Here is a 19,688-nt window from a genome sequence, read left to right on the forward strand (position 1 = left end):
AATTGAGAATATTATTATTTTGGAGAGACATCATTGAGCCCACCCTAGTCTGGTGCTTTTCCCACTAACAGTGCTGCACTCAGCAAGCTGCTGGCATTCCCCTTTAACCAATGCTGTCCCTCTACCCCTACCACTTTTCTAACTCAAAACAGTAAGAACATAAACTCTTTTTAAACTTTGTGCACTTTTTTGACGTTGTTTAAAATTCTGGGTAGGAATGAGGGGACCTGATGGTTCTACATCTTTGTGGCACGTAGTTAAGACATCATCAGATATGGGGAAAGGCTGCCACCAGAGGCTTGAGTGGTAGAGTGAAGCACACTCAGCTGGTCTCTCCCAGCATCAACCACCAACCATCAGTCAGTTGGCAAGGGCAGAACTGGTAAGGGAGTCTTGGGGTTCCTTGCCCTTAGTCCTTTCCATTCACCAGTGACTTGTGTCACTTTGCATCGGTGAGGAAGGGAGGAGTCAGGAAGGAGGGCTGGATGCCTTGAACAGGGCTCAGGGTAGATGTCTCTGAAGTGGTTCTCACTGCTGGCCGGCTGCCACCACATCAGTGGCACCCCCTAAGCTTATATTAGAGTGTGGTGCTCAGAACTGGATGATTTAAATCTCCAACAAAGAGCATACCTGAGGACAAACCCTTCAGAAGATGTTTTCTGAGGTCCATATCTTTATTCTGCAATCCAACATCTGGGGAAAACATCTGTGGACTGGGTAGAAATAGTTACTTAGGAGTTCTTGGATAAGACAGCACATGAAAATCTCAGAAGGCCAGAGTTCATTCCCTTTCCCTGCTGGGAGGGTGTACTTTGGGTTTCTCTCCAGAACTCTGCTTAGTGGAGCACAGACAGGGAGAACACCATTCAAGGTCCCTGCCTTCAGGGAATTTATAAAGGATTTGAAAAAGTAACAGCATAGAAAATAAGTGAGACAACAGAACGAGGCAGGTCCCCTACATGGGTGACACCAAGGCTAAGAATATCTCTTTTCGAGCGCTATCTCCAGATTTTGGAGGTCATTCACTAATCCACTCTTCCAAAAACTAAAATTTCTGTTCCACATTTCCAAACTTCCTTGAAAAAGCAACACTGTTACTGTTATGTATTTTGATCTTTCTGGGGAAAAAAGCCGGGGAGGCGGGGGTGTTGTGTCAATTAATTATTGGAATGTGGAACTTGGCTTTCCAAGTTGAGATGACGTTTTCCAGAGGGATAGAGGTTGTTATGAGTTCCATGCAAACCCACGCTGCTTTCTGGATTAGCTTTTCTCATCATTATTCTTGGAAGTGGAAACTCAGAATTTAAGAATAAATATTACCAATACCTCACATATCAATATTTGTAATGTAGCTACTCTTATGCTTTATCAGCTTTATCTTAGTCATCTGTAGGCTGCTCTGCACCACATGATGTATCAATACTTGAAAGACGTGGGCTCTGGCAATGGCGAGAATAGAGTTCATATTCTGGCTCTGCCACTTCCTTACTTGGTGGATTTGGGTGCCTCCTCTGAGCCTTAGTTCCCTCATCTGTAAAACAGGAATAAATAGCCTTAATTTTCAAGGTGGTTGTGAGGAATAAAGCAGTGAACTGAGAAAAACACAGTTCAGTGTCTGTCTGCCACATGGGTGTTCCATAATAGTGATACTTTAATAGCTAACAGTATGCACTGTGCTTCGTGTATATCATTGTATTGAATCCTTAGTACACTCATGAGGTGGCACCAGTGGCAAAGAACCCACCTGCCAATGCAGGAGACATAAGAGACATGGGTTCGATCCTGGGGTCGGGAAGATCCCCTGGAGGAGGGCAAGACAACCCACTCCAGGATTCTTGCCTGGAGAATCCCATGGACAGAAGAACCGGGCGGTTGGGTGGGGGCAGGGGGGTGGGGCTCTAGTCTATAGGGTCTCACAGAGTCAGACATGACTGAAGTGACTTAGCACATAGCATGCACACACACCCATGATATATATAGATATTTTATATATACATATATACGTAATCATTTTGTCCACTTTATTGTTGAGGAAACTGAGGCACAGAGAAATTATGTAACTTAGTTAAGAACAAACAGCCAGGTACTGTCAGAGTTAGACTGAGCCCATGATCTATGATCTGAACCCAGACCAGATGGGTCTCCAGAGCTCGAAATATCAACCACAAGAAATGGTGACCATTCTTATCAAGATTATTCAGTTGAAATATGAAATGTTTGGGGCTTTCTCTCTTTTTTTTTCCTTTTAGGAATTAAAAATAAATCTATTTGGTTGCTCCAGGTCTTTATTGCAGCACGTAGCATCTTTAATTGCAGCCTGTGAACTCTTAGCAGTAGCATGTGAGACCTAGTTCCCTGGCCAGATCGAATCTTGGCTGTTGGGAGCAGTGCAGAGTCTTAGCCACTGGACCACCAGGGAAGTCCTTCTTTTTTATTTAAATACTGAGAAAACTGCTCTGACAACTAGATGCACTGATTTGCCCTGTCCTTTTCTCAATGCAGAAAGAAAGCTTCCACAGTACATCTGGCATCATTTGGAAAAACAAAAATTGCTTCCTGTAACCTGGTAATGGAAGCAGACTAGTTTATACGTGCTTTAAAAAATCCAGGAATTTCCCTTCCACGGGTTTTAGAAGCTGTGGGTCAGAAATTACAGATGAAGACTAAATATAAATTTCTCTTTAAAAATTCCAGGAATTTCCTATAGTGAACTTCATTTTTTGTACAATTAGATATATAAGCTGAAAGATTTTAAACTTAAAGACATAAAAAAGTGTGACTTGGGATGGATATTTTGCTTCGAGCCTTAATGACTAGATTGACAGACTATCACTTATTAACCTGGCCCCTAGGTTGATATGCAGCTTGTCATAATGGTGATAAATAATGCACTGATTTACCTTTTATTCTTTGCCAGCAATGGTAAAGTGATCTGTAGATTTGACATGATGTGTTTCCACTAGAAAGACTGCACTTCTCCACTCTATTCATTTCAAATGGGACAAAATTCACATTGTCTGTCATTTCAGTATGGAGAAATAGACAACTAAGGAACATTATTTCATTAAGACTGTCACTGAAACAGAATGCTGATACCAATAAGTATTTCTGTATATGTTCTCTCTTCTTGACGAAATCTTGTTGGCATGCTGCAGAAGCTGAGTGGTAAAAAAAAAAAAAAAACCTCAAATGTAAAAATTATAATGCCACTGTCATTATCCGGAAAAGATAATGGCAGAGAAAAGGAGAGTCATAGAAGTTAAAGTCTTTTGAAGGGTGGGAGGAGGGCAGGGACTTTCAAGGAGCCTGGCTGGATTGGCGGCCCTTCGCTCCGGTGTACTAGGCAACGAAGGCAGCCTGGAGGTTTCCACCCACGATGAACTTTATTTCACAAATGCACTTTGCTTCCCTGCATCTCTGGGTCTTTTTCATACTGACTCTTTCTCCCTGAAATACTCTATCCACGGACCTTCCCCTAAGCCTCACACATTCTTCAGATCTCTGCTTAGAGAAGCCGACCTAGATTCAATCGGATCCTTTGTCCTTTTTTCTTCATTGGGGTCAAACATTGTCATTGTTTACAATTGTATATTTGTGTGATTGACTGCAAGCTCCAAGGGCCTGGGAACTAGGCTTAATTTTAGGGCTCTGTAGCCTTTGGCATAGTGCCTGACACACAGTAGATGCTAGAGAAATATCTGTTGACTTACGACATGCGTGCGTGCTAAGTTGCTTCAGTCTAAAGTTCACCTTAAAGGAACCTCTGCTTAGGCCAGTACTGCTGCTACTACAAAATAAGATCATAGGGGTCTTACTTCCCCATCCAGATTGTTTGTACCAATGACACATGAATTTGGCTACATGTTGGATGGTGTGAAGCAAAGATTCTCTCAGGCTTCACAACAACTTTGGCATAATCTCAGTTTGGTTTACAGTTCCTGAGATTACCAGATTCATAGTGAGATGCTGAATGCGGGAAGGCACTTAGCAGTTTTCTCAGCACAGAGGGGCACCTTTAAGAAAGGCTTGGCTGGATGGCAGAGTTGGCAATTAGTCTGTTCATCACTGAGGTTCACAGGGCTCTGCTTTTTGAGTTCAGGATTCACACCCTTGTGTGTGTCCATAGTTAAAGGCAATTATGTTTCACTCCAATATCAGTGTTAGAATGGAAGTGAGTGAAAATGACATGACAATAGGGATAGTTTATAAAAATGTTTAAAAATATTTCTTAATAAATCAAAATACAAATGTTAACAAGTTATTTATGACATGCCTCAAGGCTGATTTAGTGATTCTCAAGTCCACACTGTGGAAAAAAGCTAAAAACCACTCAGTGGGTAGACCTCAAGGGCCAGCCAGGACCCCCAGGCTGCCTCCCTTCCTCCTCACCCCCATTACAGGGCAGGCCTAAGAGGCGCCTCTGCTTCCTTCCTCTTGTGCTCTCTGGGTCTGGAATCAGGACAAAGCAAATCAGAATCTGGCATCAATTTGCTACTCTTTATAATAACACTGATCCATCTTGGAGCATTCCATTTACTTGAGCATTCTAACAAGTTTTAAAGAAAAGAATTTATTTGTTCAGCTTTTGATCAGAATAAACTCAACTGCCTAAAAGTAGAGACCACGGTACATCTCTGTATTCAACTGCCATCTTCCGCCTTCCCCTCCCAGGCACAGGATCTTACTCTGTAAACACCTTTACGATTTTGTCTCTGCCTTTTTTTTTCCCCCTCTCTCTCACTTCTTCTTCACTCCAGGAAGGATACTGTGGGATTGGCTTCTCTTATTACAGGGGCTATTAGTATGATAGCTTTGTGAGAACCTGGTCACTTCATAGCACGGCCTAGGAAAGCCCAAGAACTCAAATTCTTCCTTCAATCTGGGGAGAGGGGTATGTCCATGACAGTACCTTGCCCCATGTTCTTGAAATCCCTGACTTCAGCTTTCCTCTTTTCCTCAGAAATGCCAAAGGAAAAAGATGAAGCTGTCGAAAGTGACCTGTTTCTTTCCTAATGGGCTGAACCAGGCTCCCAGTCCTCGAAGAGCCGTTCTCTTTCTGGAACTGTGTTTTCCGTATGAATAATGTAGCATCCAGAGCATTGTACGTACAGTCGGAAGACCCGGTTGCAAGTTTGGACACCACCACTTATCAGCTGTGCTACTTAGGCAAGTTACTTCAGCTTTCCGAATTTATTACCCATCCTCAGGATGGCTGCCTTGAGATGAGTATGCCTGGATTTTATTCCATTATTACTCTTAAAGGGGGCTGAGGGAGGCAGAGGGAGAGAGAGGAAGAGAAGGACAGAGGGAGAGAGGGACGGAGGGAGAGAGAGAATCTACTGACCCGTTTCCAGCGGAGGTTCAGGGAAGGCCTCCCAGGACTGGCCCCAGGCACCTTTCCCCGGAGCCTGCAAAGCCTCCTTGCCGCTGTTGTTTGCCCCTGCCCCCAACCCACCCCTGGCGCAAGGCTGGCTTGACGTGGCGCAGCTCATAAGGAGGTATGAGTTGTTGGAAAACTGCGAATAATTCCGGTGTCGGTCACTCCCATTTACTCTAACGAGCTTCTCTGACGGGCTGGGCAAGCCCGCCTCTCCTCGTTGTGGTCCCATCCCCCATCTGACCCCCACTCAGCCTCCTCCTTCGGGGAGGGTAGCCGCTGAAGACTGCGCGGCTCACCCCTTCCCGGGCAGCCCCCGGCCTGCGTCCTGCCCTCTGCGCCCAACTCGCCCGGCACTCGCACTCGGACGTTCAGGAGCTCCCCCTCGGGGCGGCGCGCGGTGGCCGCCCGCGGGGTTGGCAGCGGCGCCCACCGCGGGGCGGCCCCGGTGACTCGCCCGCCTGCCCGCCCACGTGCGTGGAGAGGAACGAAGCGCAACCAGTCGCGGCGCCCGCGCTTGCCGCCGGTGGGTGCCTCACCTCGGAGGCCGGCGGGGGCCGTAACCCGAGCCCCGCTGCCACGACCCATATTTGCATAATTCGGTCCCCCCCCAACTCTTTCGGACTCAGGGCTGGAGATGCGAGTCGGGCTCCCCTCCGAGGCGTCGTCTTGCCGGTGGTCAGCGCGGGGGCCGCAGGACTGGCCGGAGCGCAGGCGGAGCGGGCTGGCGCACGTGGTAAGAGTGCAGCTTTCTTTTATTCTTCTTTTTAAAGAAACGGGAACTTTTCACGTTTTTGCCGAGGGTGGAGGTACTTCCAACGGTGCTAATCTTGCCGCGACTTCTTGCCTTTCCCCTTTTATTTTTAATCTCCAATTGGAAAAGTGCGCGCAGCGCCAGCAAGAAACTTTCCCAAAATTTCTCTGGTGTTTTAAGTCAGGAAGATGGCCGGCCAATTACGAGGCGGGCAGAGGGAGAAGCGGAGCGCGAGAAGAGGAGCTGAGGCCCCTCACCGCCGCCCCGGGGCCCTGACCGCCGCGCGCGCGGGGCCGGGCGGGAGCGGGTTCGCCGCGGCAGGTGAGCGGCGGGAGAGCCGCCTGCAGCGCCGCGCTGCCTCCACGGCGTGGCGCCGTGGCTCTCGGTAGCCCGCGCCCCCACGAGGCTGGGGCTGTCCTGGCTAGGGCAGGGCCGGACCCTAGAGGCAGTCCCGCGCACTGTCCCAGGCCTCGGCTGCTTTGGGGGCGGGAAAGGGGTGGCAGGCGGCCGCTCTCCAGGTTTGAGCAATTGAGACCAGCCCCCTACGAGGCCCCGGCCAGGCTCGGAGCGCTCCCAAGGCGGGCCAGGGCGCGCCGGGAGATAGGAGAGGTCAGAACAACCGACCAGAGTCTGGACTCTGAAAAGTTTAAAAATTGTTTTGAGAACTAAGTATAAAGGTTCTTGTCGGGGCCAGTTTTTCTGTTTTGTTTTTTAACTCTCAAAGGTAAAAGTGTGTACGGTGATGGCGACTCGAAACTGGCGTTAGCGTCACCGTTTGCTATCACTCTGGATCTTGCTGGGCTCTCCGAGGTGGCTCTTGGCCAGGGAAAGGAAGAATATTCCTCTTAATGTGTGTGTTTTGGAGTAAGGCTCGGGTGCGGGCAGAGCGCCCCTCCGGAGGGTTTTGGGGGTGGGGGACTGCGGTGGCGGTCGGTCCAGGCAGTGTGAAGGTGAAGATGGGTGTTTTCGCAGAGCACCCTGTCGAGCAAACCCAGGCGCCCGCTCTTGCCGACCAGTCACTCTGTTGGAGAGGCGGATGCACGGGCGCGCTGTCAACAGGGAGGTGTGTAGCGTAAGGTGTGCGAGTGGGTGTGTGAAGAAGGCGGCGGGGGCTGGAGTGTGTGTAGCGGAAGTGGAGCGCGTGTGAGTGTAAGAGTGTGTGTGCGTGTGGCGGGGCAGGGTGAGTGTCCAAACCTCCATCTGGACGCCCCCACACAGCCGACCGCCCAGACGCGCCGGGAAGGGCGCCCGCTAAGGCAGCAGCTGAAGGGGGGCGGGGAGCGCGCGGGCAGAGGAAGGGGGGTGTCTCCGGCTGAGGATTTCTCTCGAAGCTCCCCGCAGTTATCTGCTCCTCTGAGGGTCTACTCCCCCCCACCAAGGTGCCCAAAATACTTAAACAAACAAACAACCCCAAACCTGTTCCGTTTTCGCTCCTGTATAAATAGAACAGACTTTCCAAAAAAGCAATACCGCATTCACTCTTATCACCAGCCACTTCTTTCCACCAAGTAATTCAGAAAAAAGCAGTCAGCTTCCGTGAATGCATGCAGCTTTTTTTTTTTTTTTTCTTTTCTGCCTCCTTTTGCTTGCGGTTTTGAGCTGCCAAGAAAGTGAGTAGGGGTTTGACTGTAGTGTCTCGGCTCCGTTCGGTTTCTTTCCGAAGTTTAATTTTCCGGAATGGCTCCCAAACAAGGGCTGGGGAGGCGGAGCTGCCGGCACCGGATCTTCGCCTTTTTTGGAAAGTCCCGGAGAACCGGAATTCCTCCCCGCCCCGGAGGCCTCGCCGCAGCCGGGACCCGATCGCTCTCCCACAGTGGCCTAAGCCGGACCGGTGGCGCGGCCCATCCCTGCCGGGCTCTGAGCCCTGGACCCGGGCTGCGGCTCGGGCCGCCTGCCCCAGACCCCTGCGGGCTGCAAGCTGGGAGTCGCGAGCCCGGAGGAGCCCGCGCAGCCGAGCCCCTATGCAAATAGGCCATGTGACGGCAAAAGCCGCCAGGCCCAGCCCTGTTCCTCAGTCCATATATGGGCAGTGACGTCACGGGCAGTGAGGACCTGCCCATAAATACTTAGAGCAACACTTTCCGTCTAACCGAGAGAGCAGCAATTGATTAATAGCTCGGCGAGGGGACACACTGACTGTTATAATAACACTACACCAGCGACTCCTGGCTTCCCAGCCGGAACCCAGGCGAGAGTCAGTGGCAAATAGCCATCTTTCTTCTTAAAAAACCAGCAACTTGTTTGCTAGTTTTGGATCTGTTAGTTATTTTATTTTATTTTTTTTTTTGAGGGGGGTATTTGCTTTTAAGTGTGGAGGGCACAAGGAGATACCAACCTAGGCTCAGTCCAATCCCTCTCCAAAACGGCTTCTCTGACACTCAGGGTAGCGAGGGAGTTGGGTCTCCAGGTTGTGCGAGGAGCAAATGATGACCGCCAAGGCCGTAGACAAAATCCCAGTAACTCTCAGTGGTTTTGTGCACCAGCTGTCTGACAACATCTACCCGGTGGAGGACCTCGCCCCCACGTCGGTGACCATTTTCCCCAATGCCGAACTAGGAGGCCCCTTTGACCAGATGAACGGAGTGGCCGGAGGTAAGCCGCGTGCCCCCTTCGCGAACCGGGCTCACGCCGCTCGGAGGTGGTGGGTGGGTTTTCGTGCGTGTGCGGGACTTGGAGGAGAGGTGGAAGGTGTTGATTGAACTGGATTTGAAGAATAGAAGGGGGTGCAGGAGGAAAGCGGGAGCGGGGACTCGGGCGTTGGAGCTGAGCGCGCGGGCAGATGCACCAGGTTGCCAGCGAACCGGCGTGCGTGCGCCGCGGCGCGCCCAGCCCCGGGCGGGCTTAGGCATAAGAGTAGGAGGTGGTGCCCCACCAGGCTTCGGGCTTATGGGAGCCTTAATGCCGGCGGCACCCCAGCCTCCCCAATCCCGGGGTAGGGGCAAAGTGATGGGGAAGTTCGGGGCTCTGGCGGAAAGCTGAGCGTCTGGAGAGCGGAGCGGCGGAGATGCCCGAGGAAGCGTCCGCCGCTTCCTCCTCGGTAGAGGAGACCCGGGGAAAATCTCGGAGCGCTCTCCTCCTGCGGTCTGAAGGAGCGCCCCCACCTGCGCGCTGCCAGCGAAGTTGAGGGGGTTGGCCCGGCGGGGAGGAGGAGATGGAGGGCGGGCAACGGCGGGAAGCGGTCCCGTGGCTGCCGAGGGAGGCCGGTAGGGCGCCGGCGCCGCGAGTTTCCTTGGCGGTGGCAAGTGGTCTCCCGAAGCCCGCGCACCTTCCCCGAAGCCCTGCCACTGCCTTTGGGCTGAGGCGAGGCCGCGCAGGTGTGGGACAAGGCTGAAACGATTGGGAAAGGAAACCTATTTAGACTCCTTCCATGGCAGAGCCCGATTCCCTCCAGCAGCGGGAGAGGGAGGGAAGGAAGGAACCTGGGGTGGGGAGCAGCTGGGAAATCACTGACCCCCTTCTTTGGCTCACCGCTCAGGCTGACACCTTCGCTGCACTGGCTGGGGTCAGTCTCCTGGGTAGTGCCTGCCCTAGCTGTGGGACCTCAGGCAAAGGAGAGAGAGAACTTCCAGGCAGATGGGGAATTTTTAATACTGCTGCTATTATTGGGTGTTTTCATTGGGGACTGGAGCCACAGATGGCTGTATGTGGTGGGGGTGGGGGCGGGGGTAGCTCATCCTGCTTTCCTGGAGGTAGTTTGAATCCTAGACTGTGGCTGGCTTCCACAGTAGGATCCTGGGCTAGCCTCTTCTTACTGTCTTTGGGCCACGATTTCCCCACCTGTTGAATTCTGCCCCGGCTTACAGTGCTGGAGTCCTTGGGGTGGGACTCATGTGAGACCAGAAGGGTGAGAAGGGATTCTTGGCTGCATTCTCAATGCTCCACCTCCATTCTTCTTTTCCCCTCCCCAGATGGCATGATCAACATTGACATGACTGGAGAGAAGAGGTCCTTGGATCTTCCATATCCCAGCAGCTTTGCTCCGGTCTCAGCACCCCGAAACCAGACCTTCACTTACATGGGCAAGTTCTCCATTGACCCCCAGTACCCTGGTGCCGGCTGCTACCCAGAAGGTATCATCAACATTGTGAGTGCAGGCATCCTGCAGGGGGTCACCTCCCCAGCTTCCACCACAGCCTCCTCCAGCGTCACCTCTGCCTCTCCCAACCCACTGGCCACTGGACCCTTGGGTGTGTGCACCATGTCCCAGACCCAGCCTGACCTGGACCACCTCTACACTCCGCCGCCGCCGCCTCCTTATGCGGGCTGTGGAGGAGACCTCTACCAGGACCCCTCTGCGTTCCTATCAGCAGCCACCACCTCCACCTCCTCCTCTCTGGCCTACCCACCACCTCCTTCCTATCCGTCCCCCAAGCCAGCCACGGACCCAAGTCTCTTCCCCATGATCCCAGACTATCCTGGATTTTTCCCCTCACAGTGCCAGAGAGACCTACACGGTACAGCTGGCCCAGACCGCAAGCCCTTTCCCTGTCCCCTGGACTCCCTGCGAGTCCCCCCTCCACTCACTCCGCTCTCCACCATCCGCAACTTTACCCTTGGAGGGCCCAGTGCTGGGGCCACAGGGCCAGGGGCAGGCGGAGGCAGCGAGGGACCCCGGCTACCTGGCACTGGCTCGGCAGCGGCTGCCGCAGCCGCCTACAACCCACACCATCTGCCCCTGCGGCCCATTCTGAGGCCTCGAAAGTACCCCAACAGGCCGAGCAAGACCCCAGTGCATGAGAGGCCCTACCCGTGCCCAGCAGAAGGCTGTGACCGGCGCTTCTCCCGCTCGGACGAGCTAACCAGGCACATCCGGATCCACACAGGGCACAAGCCCTTCCAGTGTCGGATCTGCATGCGCAACTTCAGCCGCAGCGACCACCTCACTACCCACATCCGCACCCACACTGGCGAGAAGCCCTTTGCCTGTGATTACTGCGGCCGCAAGTTTGCCCGCAGTGATGAGAGGAAGCGCCACACCAAGATCCACCTGAGACAGAAGGAGCGCAAGAGCAGTGCCCCATCCTCGGCGGTGCCGGCTGCCTCCAGCGCCTCTTGCAGCGGGGGCGCGCAGGCCGGGGGGACCCTGTGCAGCAGCAACAGCAGCACTATTGGTGGAGGGTCCCTCGGCCCTTGCTCGTCTCGGACCCGGACGCCCTAAGATGAGACTCACGTTGACACACCAGCTCTGAGGCCCCGGAGGCCCTTCGTCCATTGGAGCTGCACGACAAACACTACCACCCATTCCTGCCCTTCCTTCATTTCACTGGGCAAAGGGCCTTGAAGGAGCCTAGCACTGCCCCCACCCCGCCCCCTCCTTTCCACTTAGAAGCAGGTCTTAGCCTGCTTCTAAAACTTAGCCCACCTTAGTCTGTCTTAGGTGAGTTAACTGTCACCCCAAATTAATGGGGAGGCTCAGAAGGGAGTTGGGTGGAGGGGCCTCTGACCTAGAGGGCTGAGGCCTGACCCTACTTTAAAGGGTTGTTTGACTAGGTTTGATGCCCCTCTCTTATTTTGACTGGTTAGTTTTTTGACTCTGGATGTCAGAACTGATTTGAGACTTTTTCTACAGTAGTTTGGGAGATGCTGATCTCTTCAGATGGGGACAGCAAAAAGGCAGAAGCAAAGCTGATGTGCACTTTAATGGCCTGGGACTGATTTGGGGGATGCTGTACAGTGGGCGAAGCATGGCCTTTACGCTGCATTCTGTTGCCCTAGAAGTGAATCAAAGCTTATCTAGTCATCTCAACCCTTTAAGCAATATGTATTATAAACTTAGAGAACAGAAGTGCAATGTGATGGGAGGGATATAGCAATACCTGCTCCTTTTTGAGTGGTTTGAGAAACGTAAAGACTATTTTTTCAGTGTATATCCATTCAGATTTTGTGTATTTTTGATGTGCACTGTTCTCCAAGTTCTGAACCTTTGGGAAAAGAAAAAGTAAAACATTTATCTCTTGCAGTGAGTCAGAGGTTAACTTATTTAAAGGGGGATGTACATATATTCTCTGAAACTAGGATGCATGCAATTGTGTTGGACGTGTCCTTGGTGCCTTGTGTGATGTAGACAATGTTTCAGGGTCTGCATGTAAATGGGTTGCCTTACTATGGAGAAAAAAATCACTCCCTGGGTTTAGTATGGCTGTATATTTCTGCCTATTAATATTTGGATTTTTTTTAGAAAGTATATTTTTGTATGCTCTGTTTTGTGACTTAAAAGTGTTACCTTTGTAGTCAAATTGCAGATAGGAATGTAAATAATGTTACTGGAGCTGACTTGTTTGGTTATTAGCTCTTAATAGTTGTGGAAATATAAATGATTTATTCTAACACAAAACCACTAACTGAAGTTCAGATAATGAATGGTTTATGACTATAGTGTAAATAAATACTTTTCAACAATATTTTTGCTGCAGAAATTATTTATGCAAGATTTATTGGGTGTGACTTCAACAGTACCCAGTGGGTTTTAGTACTTTGACCAGCCCATGATCTCCAAGTTTTCTTTGCTAGTCTCCACATCGGCCCTCTTGCTGCAAAGCAATCTCCATTCATAATCAAACATGAGCATTCGCTGGTGTTCGGGGATTTCCCCCATGCATTAGTGTAAAAGTGGGGAGGCGTTGTTTTGACTCATTGTTCCGTCCTCTGTAACAGCCTATAGCTTCTCTCTGCTCCTGAGTGGGCTCCGGAAAATAAATACTTACAAACAAGTGCCCACTCGGAGACTACACATTTGCAACTGCTTTCAGAACCCTGACCAGAGCCTGGAACTCAGACGAGATGTGGCTTTGTGGAAAGTGTGGTGGCGTGGTCAAGCTGGAAATGACTTTCAGGTTCCAGGATTAGTCTCATGACCACAGAAAACTTTTTGAAAAGCGCTATCGCCTCTTCTGATCAAAAATGCACTCAGACACTGCTGATGACAGTATTAATGGGTTACCAAAGGAATTACCCCAGGACTCATTTCTCTCCAGACGTCTCCCCGATTACACCCATTTGGAAGGATCATTCTCTGCCATAGGTCTGGTGGGTCTAGAGACAAATACCCAGCTTTTTAGTTGATGTACAGGTGTACACCAGCCTTAAAATCTCAAAAGACAATCTGAATCAAATAGGAAAATATGGCCCTTCGTTGGATAATGCTTTGCAGAACAATAGGGATCATTTTAGTACAAGCCTTTTGTAGTGATTTTAAAGTATAAATTAACTAAAACCCCCTCCCCCCGACAATATCTATCTATAATACAATACAGATTGTCTTTGTTATCTTTTTTACTTTATAACTGGACCTGAATAATATTTAACTTCACTCACTGCCTCTGGATCCTTACACAAGTGTAACACATTGGAGTGCCCACTGTCTAGATACATCATCTGAAAACTGTGTCGTCTGTTACTAAGACATGGCTGATAATAGATGGCTTGTATTTTAGAACAGCACACAGTGGCTGCTACTCAGGGAAACTCTTTTTTGGCCCTTACCAACACAGCAGCACTAGAATTTGAAATCTGATTTGTGGGCATAAGTAACCCTTATTTCTTCCCTGTCCTTATTTCAAAGATGCACAATACCTCTCATAACTACTAAATGGAACTTTCTAAACTCCAGTGTCAGATCATTCTAAGTGACTGGTGTCATCCCATTAGATTCATTATTTTCTAGTTTGTTGGCATAGTATCATCGTTGCTTGGCCAATTTTGTTAAAGAAGTTTTGTATATATAACAATGCCATTTTGATAATTGTTTTTAATAATACTCTCCTACTAAAACATCATTAAAAAATAAACCTAAATGAAAATGAAATGTTAGTTGCTCAGTCTGATGGGACTCTTTGACATTGCATAGACTGTAGCCTGCCAGGCTCCTGTCCATGGGATTCTCAAGGCAACAATACTGGAGTGGGGTGTCATTCCAGGGGACTTTTCTGACCCAGGGATCAAATCCAGGTCTCCCACGTTGCAGGCAGATTCTTTATAACCTGAGCCACCAGGGAAGCCATAAATACATCTAAGTTCTATGTGATTTATAACTGTCTTGCCAAATTTTAATTTTAGAGCACCTTCAATCAAGACAAGGTAAACAATCATTTACAAAGCAACAGACCAAACTTTTTTTAATAAGATGAAAGACATTTTGATAGTTAAATTGATTACATAGTCACTTTTGCCTTGATGTAGGTTTGGTGACCTGGCATTACCATACCATAAGGAATATACCTTGGTGTTTTTTCAGAGCCAACTTTCTGGGTTTTACTCCTTGATTTCAACATGTTAGGTCAATCTTTAATCATATTTTACTCTGCTTGAAACATTCAGGATACTTTTCACAGGTGTCTCATTTTTTTTACTCTGCCCAAGAAATAAAGCATATAAAGCTAATACGTCTGCTCTTTTAGTCAATATGCTTTATTAAATAATATTATAGATGTTTCAGCTGTTACTGGGACTTCTTATTAAAAATAAACGTCCAGAGACTGACTAATTCCTTAAAGATTATAATGCAGTTGAGATGGTTCAGTACACGTTAAAAATAGGTATACTAATTTTAGGTTAGGTTTCCAACTATTTGTAAACCAGGCTATTTAATTTCAATATCCTAACTGCTAATGAAACTAAGGCAAATTGTTTGGTATATATTAAAAATGGTTGTAGTGATATTTTAACACTTCAATACAACTTTGGGGGTGGTGGTAGGAAGGAAAGGTCACTATCCCCTCCCCACAGGTGCCTACAATGCTGCCAATCCAAAGTAGTGAAACAAGTGTTACAGAAAAAGCAAAGAAAAGAAAATATTTAAGTCCAAAGATTCTTTCCTCCAAGAATGAAAGTTGTTTTTCTTTTTTCTGCACTAGCTTATTTTCCTTAGGTTAAATATAAAAGCAGTATTTTTGGTGCAGCAAATAGTATGGTTGCATGTTAGATAATTTCAGATGTGTTTTCAATCAGGCTGTTTCAAAGATTACACACACCGGAAATAAACTATTCAGTTTATATTATTACTTGGACTTTAGAATCTCCAGAAGACCCCCAGTTTTTTACTGCAACATATCTTACCATACAGACTGTGAACCTTTTACAGTAATTCAAATACAGACATTATAGCAAGTAATATTTTCCTTCTCCATTTTGCAATAATCAAATAAGGTTACTTCTAAACAATTACAAAATGCCTTTATTTTCCATAAGTACAGATTTTAATCCAGAAATGTAAACATCCCTGGATCAGAAGATTCATTATCTATATGGGGCTTAACAAATGATTTCCTTCTTTGACACTCATTGTACTGTAAGAATCAATGGTCAGCTTCTGTGTGTGATGGGAAGTTCTGAATTCAGAACAGGAGAGTTACAAGAGTGGCCCTGCCTTCAGGTTAGAGTTGAATAGTAATGGGCAGAGTCCTGAATTAAAGACACACTATTGCTTCTTCGGTGAGCAGAACTAGAGCACAAGATTCTACTATTTGGAATAGACCAGTGACGAGAATCCTCCTGAGATGCCTAGACTAATGCACCTACAAGGGGACAATGGAGAAGGAATAAAAGGTGCCAGTTTTGGGAAAAGGTAAAGGCTGTTAGTGTTGAAAGGTCAGATAACCCACTCCTGTTGACCAACACACATTACTTTAAAAAATGGTTCATCATTTTCACTGGTAAACAGCAGTTAGTGTAAATTCCATCCATGCAATTCAGACTTAATAAAAAAAAAATCAATTCCCATAAAGTAGTAGGCAGATATATAATACTCTAAATTGATATAACCAGAGAATTAAAAAGCTTTAGAAGTATTAGACAAACTTTCATCGATGAGAGGCAGTTATTGCATTTGTTATTCAACAGAAAAGTTAAGTGATTAGTATCATTGTGCTCATTAGTCCTTGTAGGAGAAGACAACTTTTTTCCACAGTTGTTACCCATACATATTATAGGAATATAAGGAAGCACAACAGCAGCACATGATCATATCTAAGAGTTTATGCAGAAAGGTGCAAGGCTTTTCTGCATATTTTGTCTTTGTGTTGAGGATATTCTTTCCTCAATGGCTCACTGAAACAAGTTAATTTTGTTTTCACCATTAATTTACTCAGAATCTATTAGTGAACCAAAGTTCCACTGTTCTTACTGAACTAAATTAGATATATATTGCTGTTTTGGCCTGCGATAATTTCAGTTACTCTTTTGAAAAGCACCTTGGTCTTTTCATTCAACTTGCTTGTATGTGAAAAATTTTCATAATGAAGTCTGGAAAAACAATTCCTCCTTTATTACTGTCTTATTGCCAGAATGAGTCTGTAGGTTAGTTTAATGTACTCCAGGTTGTATTATAACTTAAATATCATCCATCATCAACAATTGTTATAAGTTGGTCAACTTTTTGCTACAATGTAATTCAAAACAGGTAGGTATGTAATTGATAATAATACACATTCATCACTGTTATAAAAAAAAAAACCCTTGTCAACAATTTTAAAGGAAGTCATCATTTGCATATCTAGAACTTAATTTCAAACAAAACAGCATGAAGAAGTGCCTCAAACTCCCCCTAAGGTATAATAAATCACACCAGAATGGGACACTGTCATAAAACAACTTAGCAACCTGGAAGAAATGCATTATGCCTCTGTGAGGTTTTACAGCACAGTGGCATATCATATTGAGTACCATCTTTTTTGTTTTTTAAGAAAAATCATGAAGAATTTGCTTTTCCATTCTAAGTTTGGGAACAAACCTTCCTTCACTTTGGGCCTCTGTAACTCAGTGTGCAAAGAGGCAAAGGCACATACTGCTTCCCTACAGGGTCATCACTTTCCACCAATAGCAAATCCCTCTTTATTACAGAATTATTATTATTACAGAACTCAATTACTACCTGGGTAAGTCAATCAAGAGGGCTTAGACAACAGCTGGGCAAATTTTAATGTGTTTATTTCTACAGTTTGTTTTTATTAAAAGTTTTGTGAAAAAAGGATTCCTATAAATAGTAAAAAGGGGGGAAACAGGAGTGTTCCTTGGCCTGAAGCAAACGGTACATTTATAAACAAGGTAAAGCTGCTCAGCCTATTAAAAGGACAAAGATAAAACTAGTCACAGATAGTACAACTGTTCAAGAGGTTCAGAGTGGGAAGTGTTTTGTCCCAAGTTTAGGTGCCCTAAAGTGGCTACCAGTATAGTTAATTCTCAATTCTCTAGCCCTGGTCATCTGTGCCTCTCTTCCTGCAGAAAACCCACCCCAGATGAAGCAAGCACTGAGGGGGGCTGTCCTAAGAACACTGCCACCAACAACACAGCTGGAACCACCAGCCCCTCGAACATTAGAGCTCCTAAGAGAATTTGAAACAGTCGTCAACATTTTCCTCTTCTTTTGCAGGAAAATACTGGAAGTAAACAGGGGCACATAGAATTCAACAGCTGGCTACCAGTGTTTTACATTCAGTTGTTTGGAAGCATACTGATTCAGCTCTGGTTAGAAAATGTAGAATTACTTTATTACTTCCTAAAGTACACTAAGACATAAAAGTCACTTCAGGATAATACAGTTTCTGCATTGAAGGGGAACCTGCAGTAAAAACATCTGCTCAACTCTAGATCTGGAGACTCAGTGGGGGAAGCCCTAAGTGATCATTTGTCACTGAGATACACAGGTGCTTGAATTGCTTAGTTTTTGCTGCCAGCGTAACCGAGATATGGTTACTGGGCAAGGGTAGGAAAGAAAAGAAATCTTGTCCTCTACATGCATAGTTAGTTTGTGTAATCCCTCAAATCTGAAAAGATGGATTTAATTTTCACAAAACTTAATTAGGCCGGACAGCTCACTTTAAATAGTAGCTCAACTTTTTAAACCTAGTTTTTACCAATGACTTGAACTAAAAACTATTCAAACCACTAGGTCATGCAAAGTCAATAAGTTAGAACTATAACAATAAGCAGTAAAAGGACATAAGGACACAAGTGGAAAACAAACCCTATTTACCCAGAGGAGGGCGGAGAAAACCACTTTGTATATTTTGAACAGGATGGGAACAGAGGAAAGAAAATTTTCATTATGGCTTTAAGATGGAAGCACTTCAGATAAGTCCCCTGCTCCCTCCCTCTCCCCCCACTCCAAACCCCAGTGGCAGTGACAGAGCCAGGAAACAACCTAGCTTCCCCGCCTACTCCGCCCCCAAAACCGTGCCCGGTGGTTGCAATCCAGTCGCCCGCGCTTCCCAAGACTCCCGAGGAAGCGGCTACTGCCCATTCCAGTAGATCCAACACCCAGGCCGGAGGAAGGAAGAAAGCCCTTGTGATGGGGTCGCGCGGCCAGCCAAGCCTAGATCTGAGTAGGGCAAGTGTTCGGCCCACCGCTTTAGGGCGCCGGCGGCTTCAAGGGAAGACCTTGGGACCTGGATAAGGCTCCCCCTCGCACCAGAAGTCATCGGCCTGCGGGGTCTCCAGGAGCCACACTTCTCGGGGCAGGTCACAGGCCGAGCCGGAGGCCTCCTTGGCCCTGACAGGCTCCAGCACTCGGTAATAGTGGCAGTCCCGGCCGTCGTCGGGGTCGTAGGGCGGGGCCAGGATGTCCAGAAAGGCGGCGGGCCCGTCCACAGCGTCGATCTGGTGCAGGTTGTCCCGGTGCGGCGTGAGGAAGCACGGGCCGCTGGCCTCCGTGTACTCTGCCCTAGAGCGCAGCACGCCCGGCTGTACCGCGTCCCGCTCCCGGGGCTGCAGAGGCGGCTCGAACTGCTGCTCTGGTGGCGGGGCCCGCGGCCGCTGCCCGGTGCCCACCTCTAGCTTGTCCATGCAGCTGATGCGTACGGTCCCATAGAGCACCTTGAGGATGCCGTGCATGCCCGGGTGGTCGTGCAGCGGGATGGAGGTGCCGCTCTTGAGCAGGAACACGCCGAGGCTGAAGCCGTCGGTCTCGCAGATGTGCATATAGGTGACGGGCGGCAGGTTGGGCCGCAGCGGCTGCAGCGTGGCCTTACGCGGAGAGATGTTCAGGTCCTCCGCGCGGACCTGGGTCAGCAGGCTCTTCAGCTTGCTCAGGTTCTCCGGGAAGCCTTGCGGTATCGGCGCCTCCGGGCCTGGCGCCTCGCCGAAGTCGGAGGAGCTGCGGCCGCCCCCGCTGCCCCGGAAGGTGAGGCACGCCTGGCGGGCGATCCGTTGGATCAGGGAGGCCATGTTGTCTCGGGGCATGCCCTGCAGTTCCTCTGCGTGCCGAGGCCGCCCCCCTCCGCCCCCAGCTTTCTTCCGCCCCTTGCGGTCGCCGGCGGCCGCCACGGCTGCCCGCAGCCCGGAGCGAGGCTGGAGGCCCCGCAACTACCGGTCAGTCGGGTGCTCGGCACTACAGCCGCCAACCTCAGCAGCCACGCGCCGGCAACCGCCGGGCGTGCCTGCCTCGCGCCCCCTTTGAGCGCGCACGCGCACGGCCCACAACCCGCTCTCACGCTCTGGGAGCAGGCACCGGCCGCGCGGACGGTGGCGGGCTTTGCCTTACACCAGCAGCTCCATTCATGCGGCCCGCACCTACGATGGTGATCAGGCGTTCCAGGCGCCCTGCAGAGCATGCTGGGACTTGTG

The 19,688-nt window shown here is 48.7% G+C and overlaps 2 protein-coding genes across 3 annotated transcripts; one reads left to right on the forward strand and one right to left on the reverse strand.

The window, feature by feature from the left end:
- The first annotated feature begins 6,014 nt into the window (after window positions 1-6,014).
- On the forward strand, window positions 6,015-11,289 carry EGR2 (early growth response 2). 2 transcript variants are annotated; one of them, XM_068982903.1, is made up of 3 exons: window positions 6,015-6,113; window positions 8,615-8,723; window positions 10,040-11,289. In XM_068982903.1, exons 1-3 carry the CDS (start codon window positions 6,015-6,017, stop codon window positions 11,287-11,289), a joined length of 1,458 nt encoding a protein of 485 aa, XP_068839004.1. The 2 variants fall into 2 exon arrangements, with proteins under 2 accessions (XP_068839004.1, XP_068839005.1); XM_068982904.1 differs by lacking the exon at window positions 6,015-6,113 and having other exon boundaries at window positions 8,555-8,723.
- A 7,139-nt stretch (window positions 11,290-18,428) lies between these two features.
- On the reverse strand, window positions 18,429-19,304 carry ADO (2-aminoethanethiol dioxygenase). Its single transcript, XM_068983061.1, has one exon. The coding sequence runs from the start codon at window positions 19,302-19,304 to the stop codon at window positions 18,492-18,494; it is 813 nt and encodes a 270-aa protein (XP_068839162.1). The 3' UTR covers window positions 18,429-18,491.
- Between the last annotated feature and the right edge of the window lie 384 nt (window positions 19,305-19,688).

This window comes from Capricornis sumatraensis, chromosome 10 (genome assembly GCF_032405125.1).
Source record: "Capricornis sumatraensis isolate serow.1 chromosome 10, serow.2, whole genome shotgun sequence".
In the NCBI taxonomy this organism is placed as follows: domain Eukaryota; kingdom Metazoa; phylum Chordata; class Mammalia; order Artiodactyla; family Bovidae; genus Capricornis; species Capricornis sumatraensis.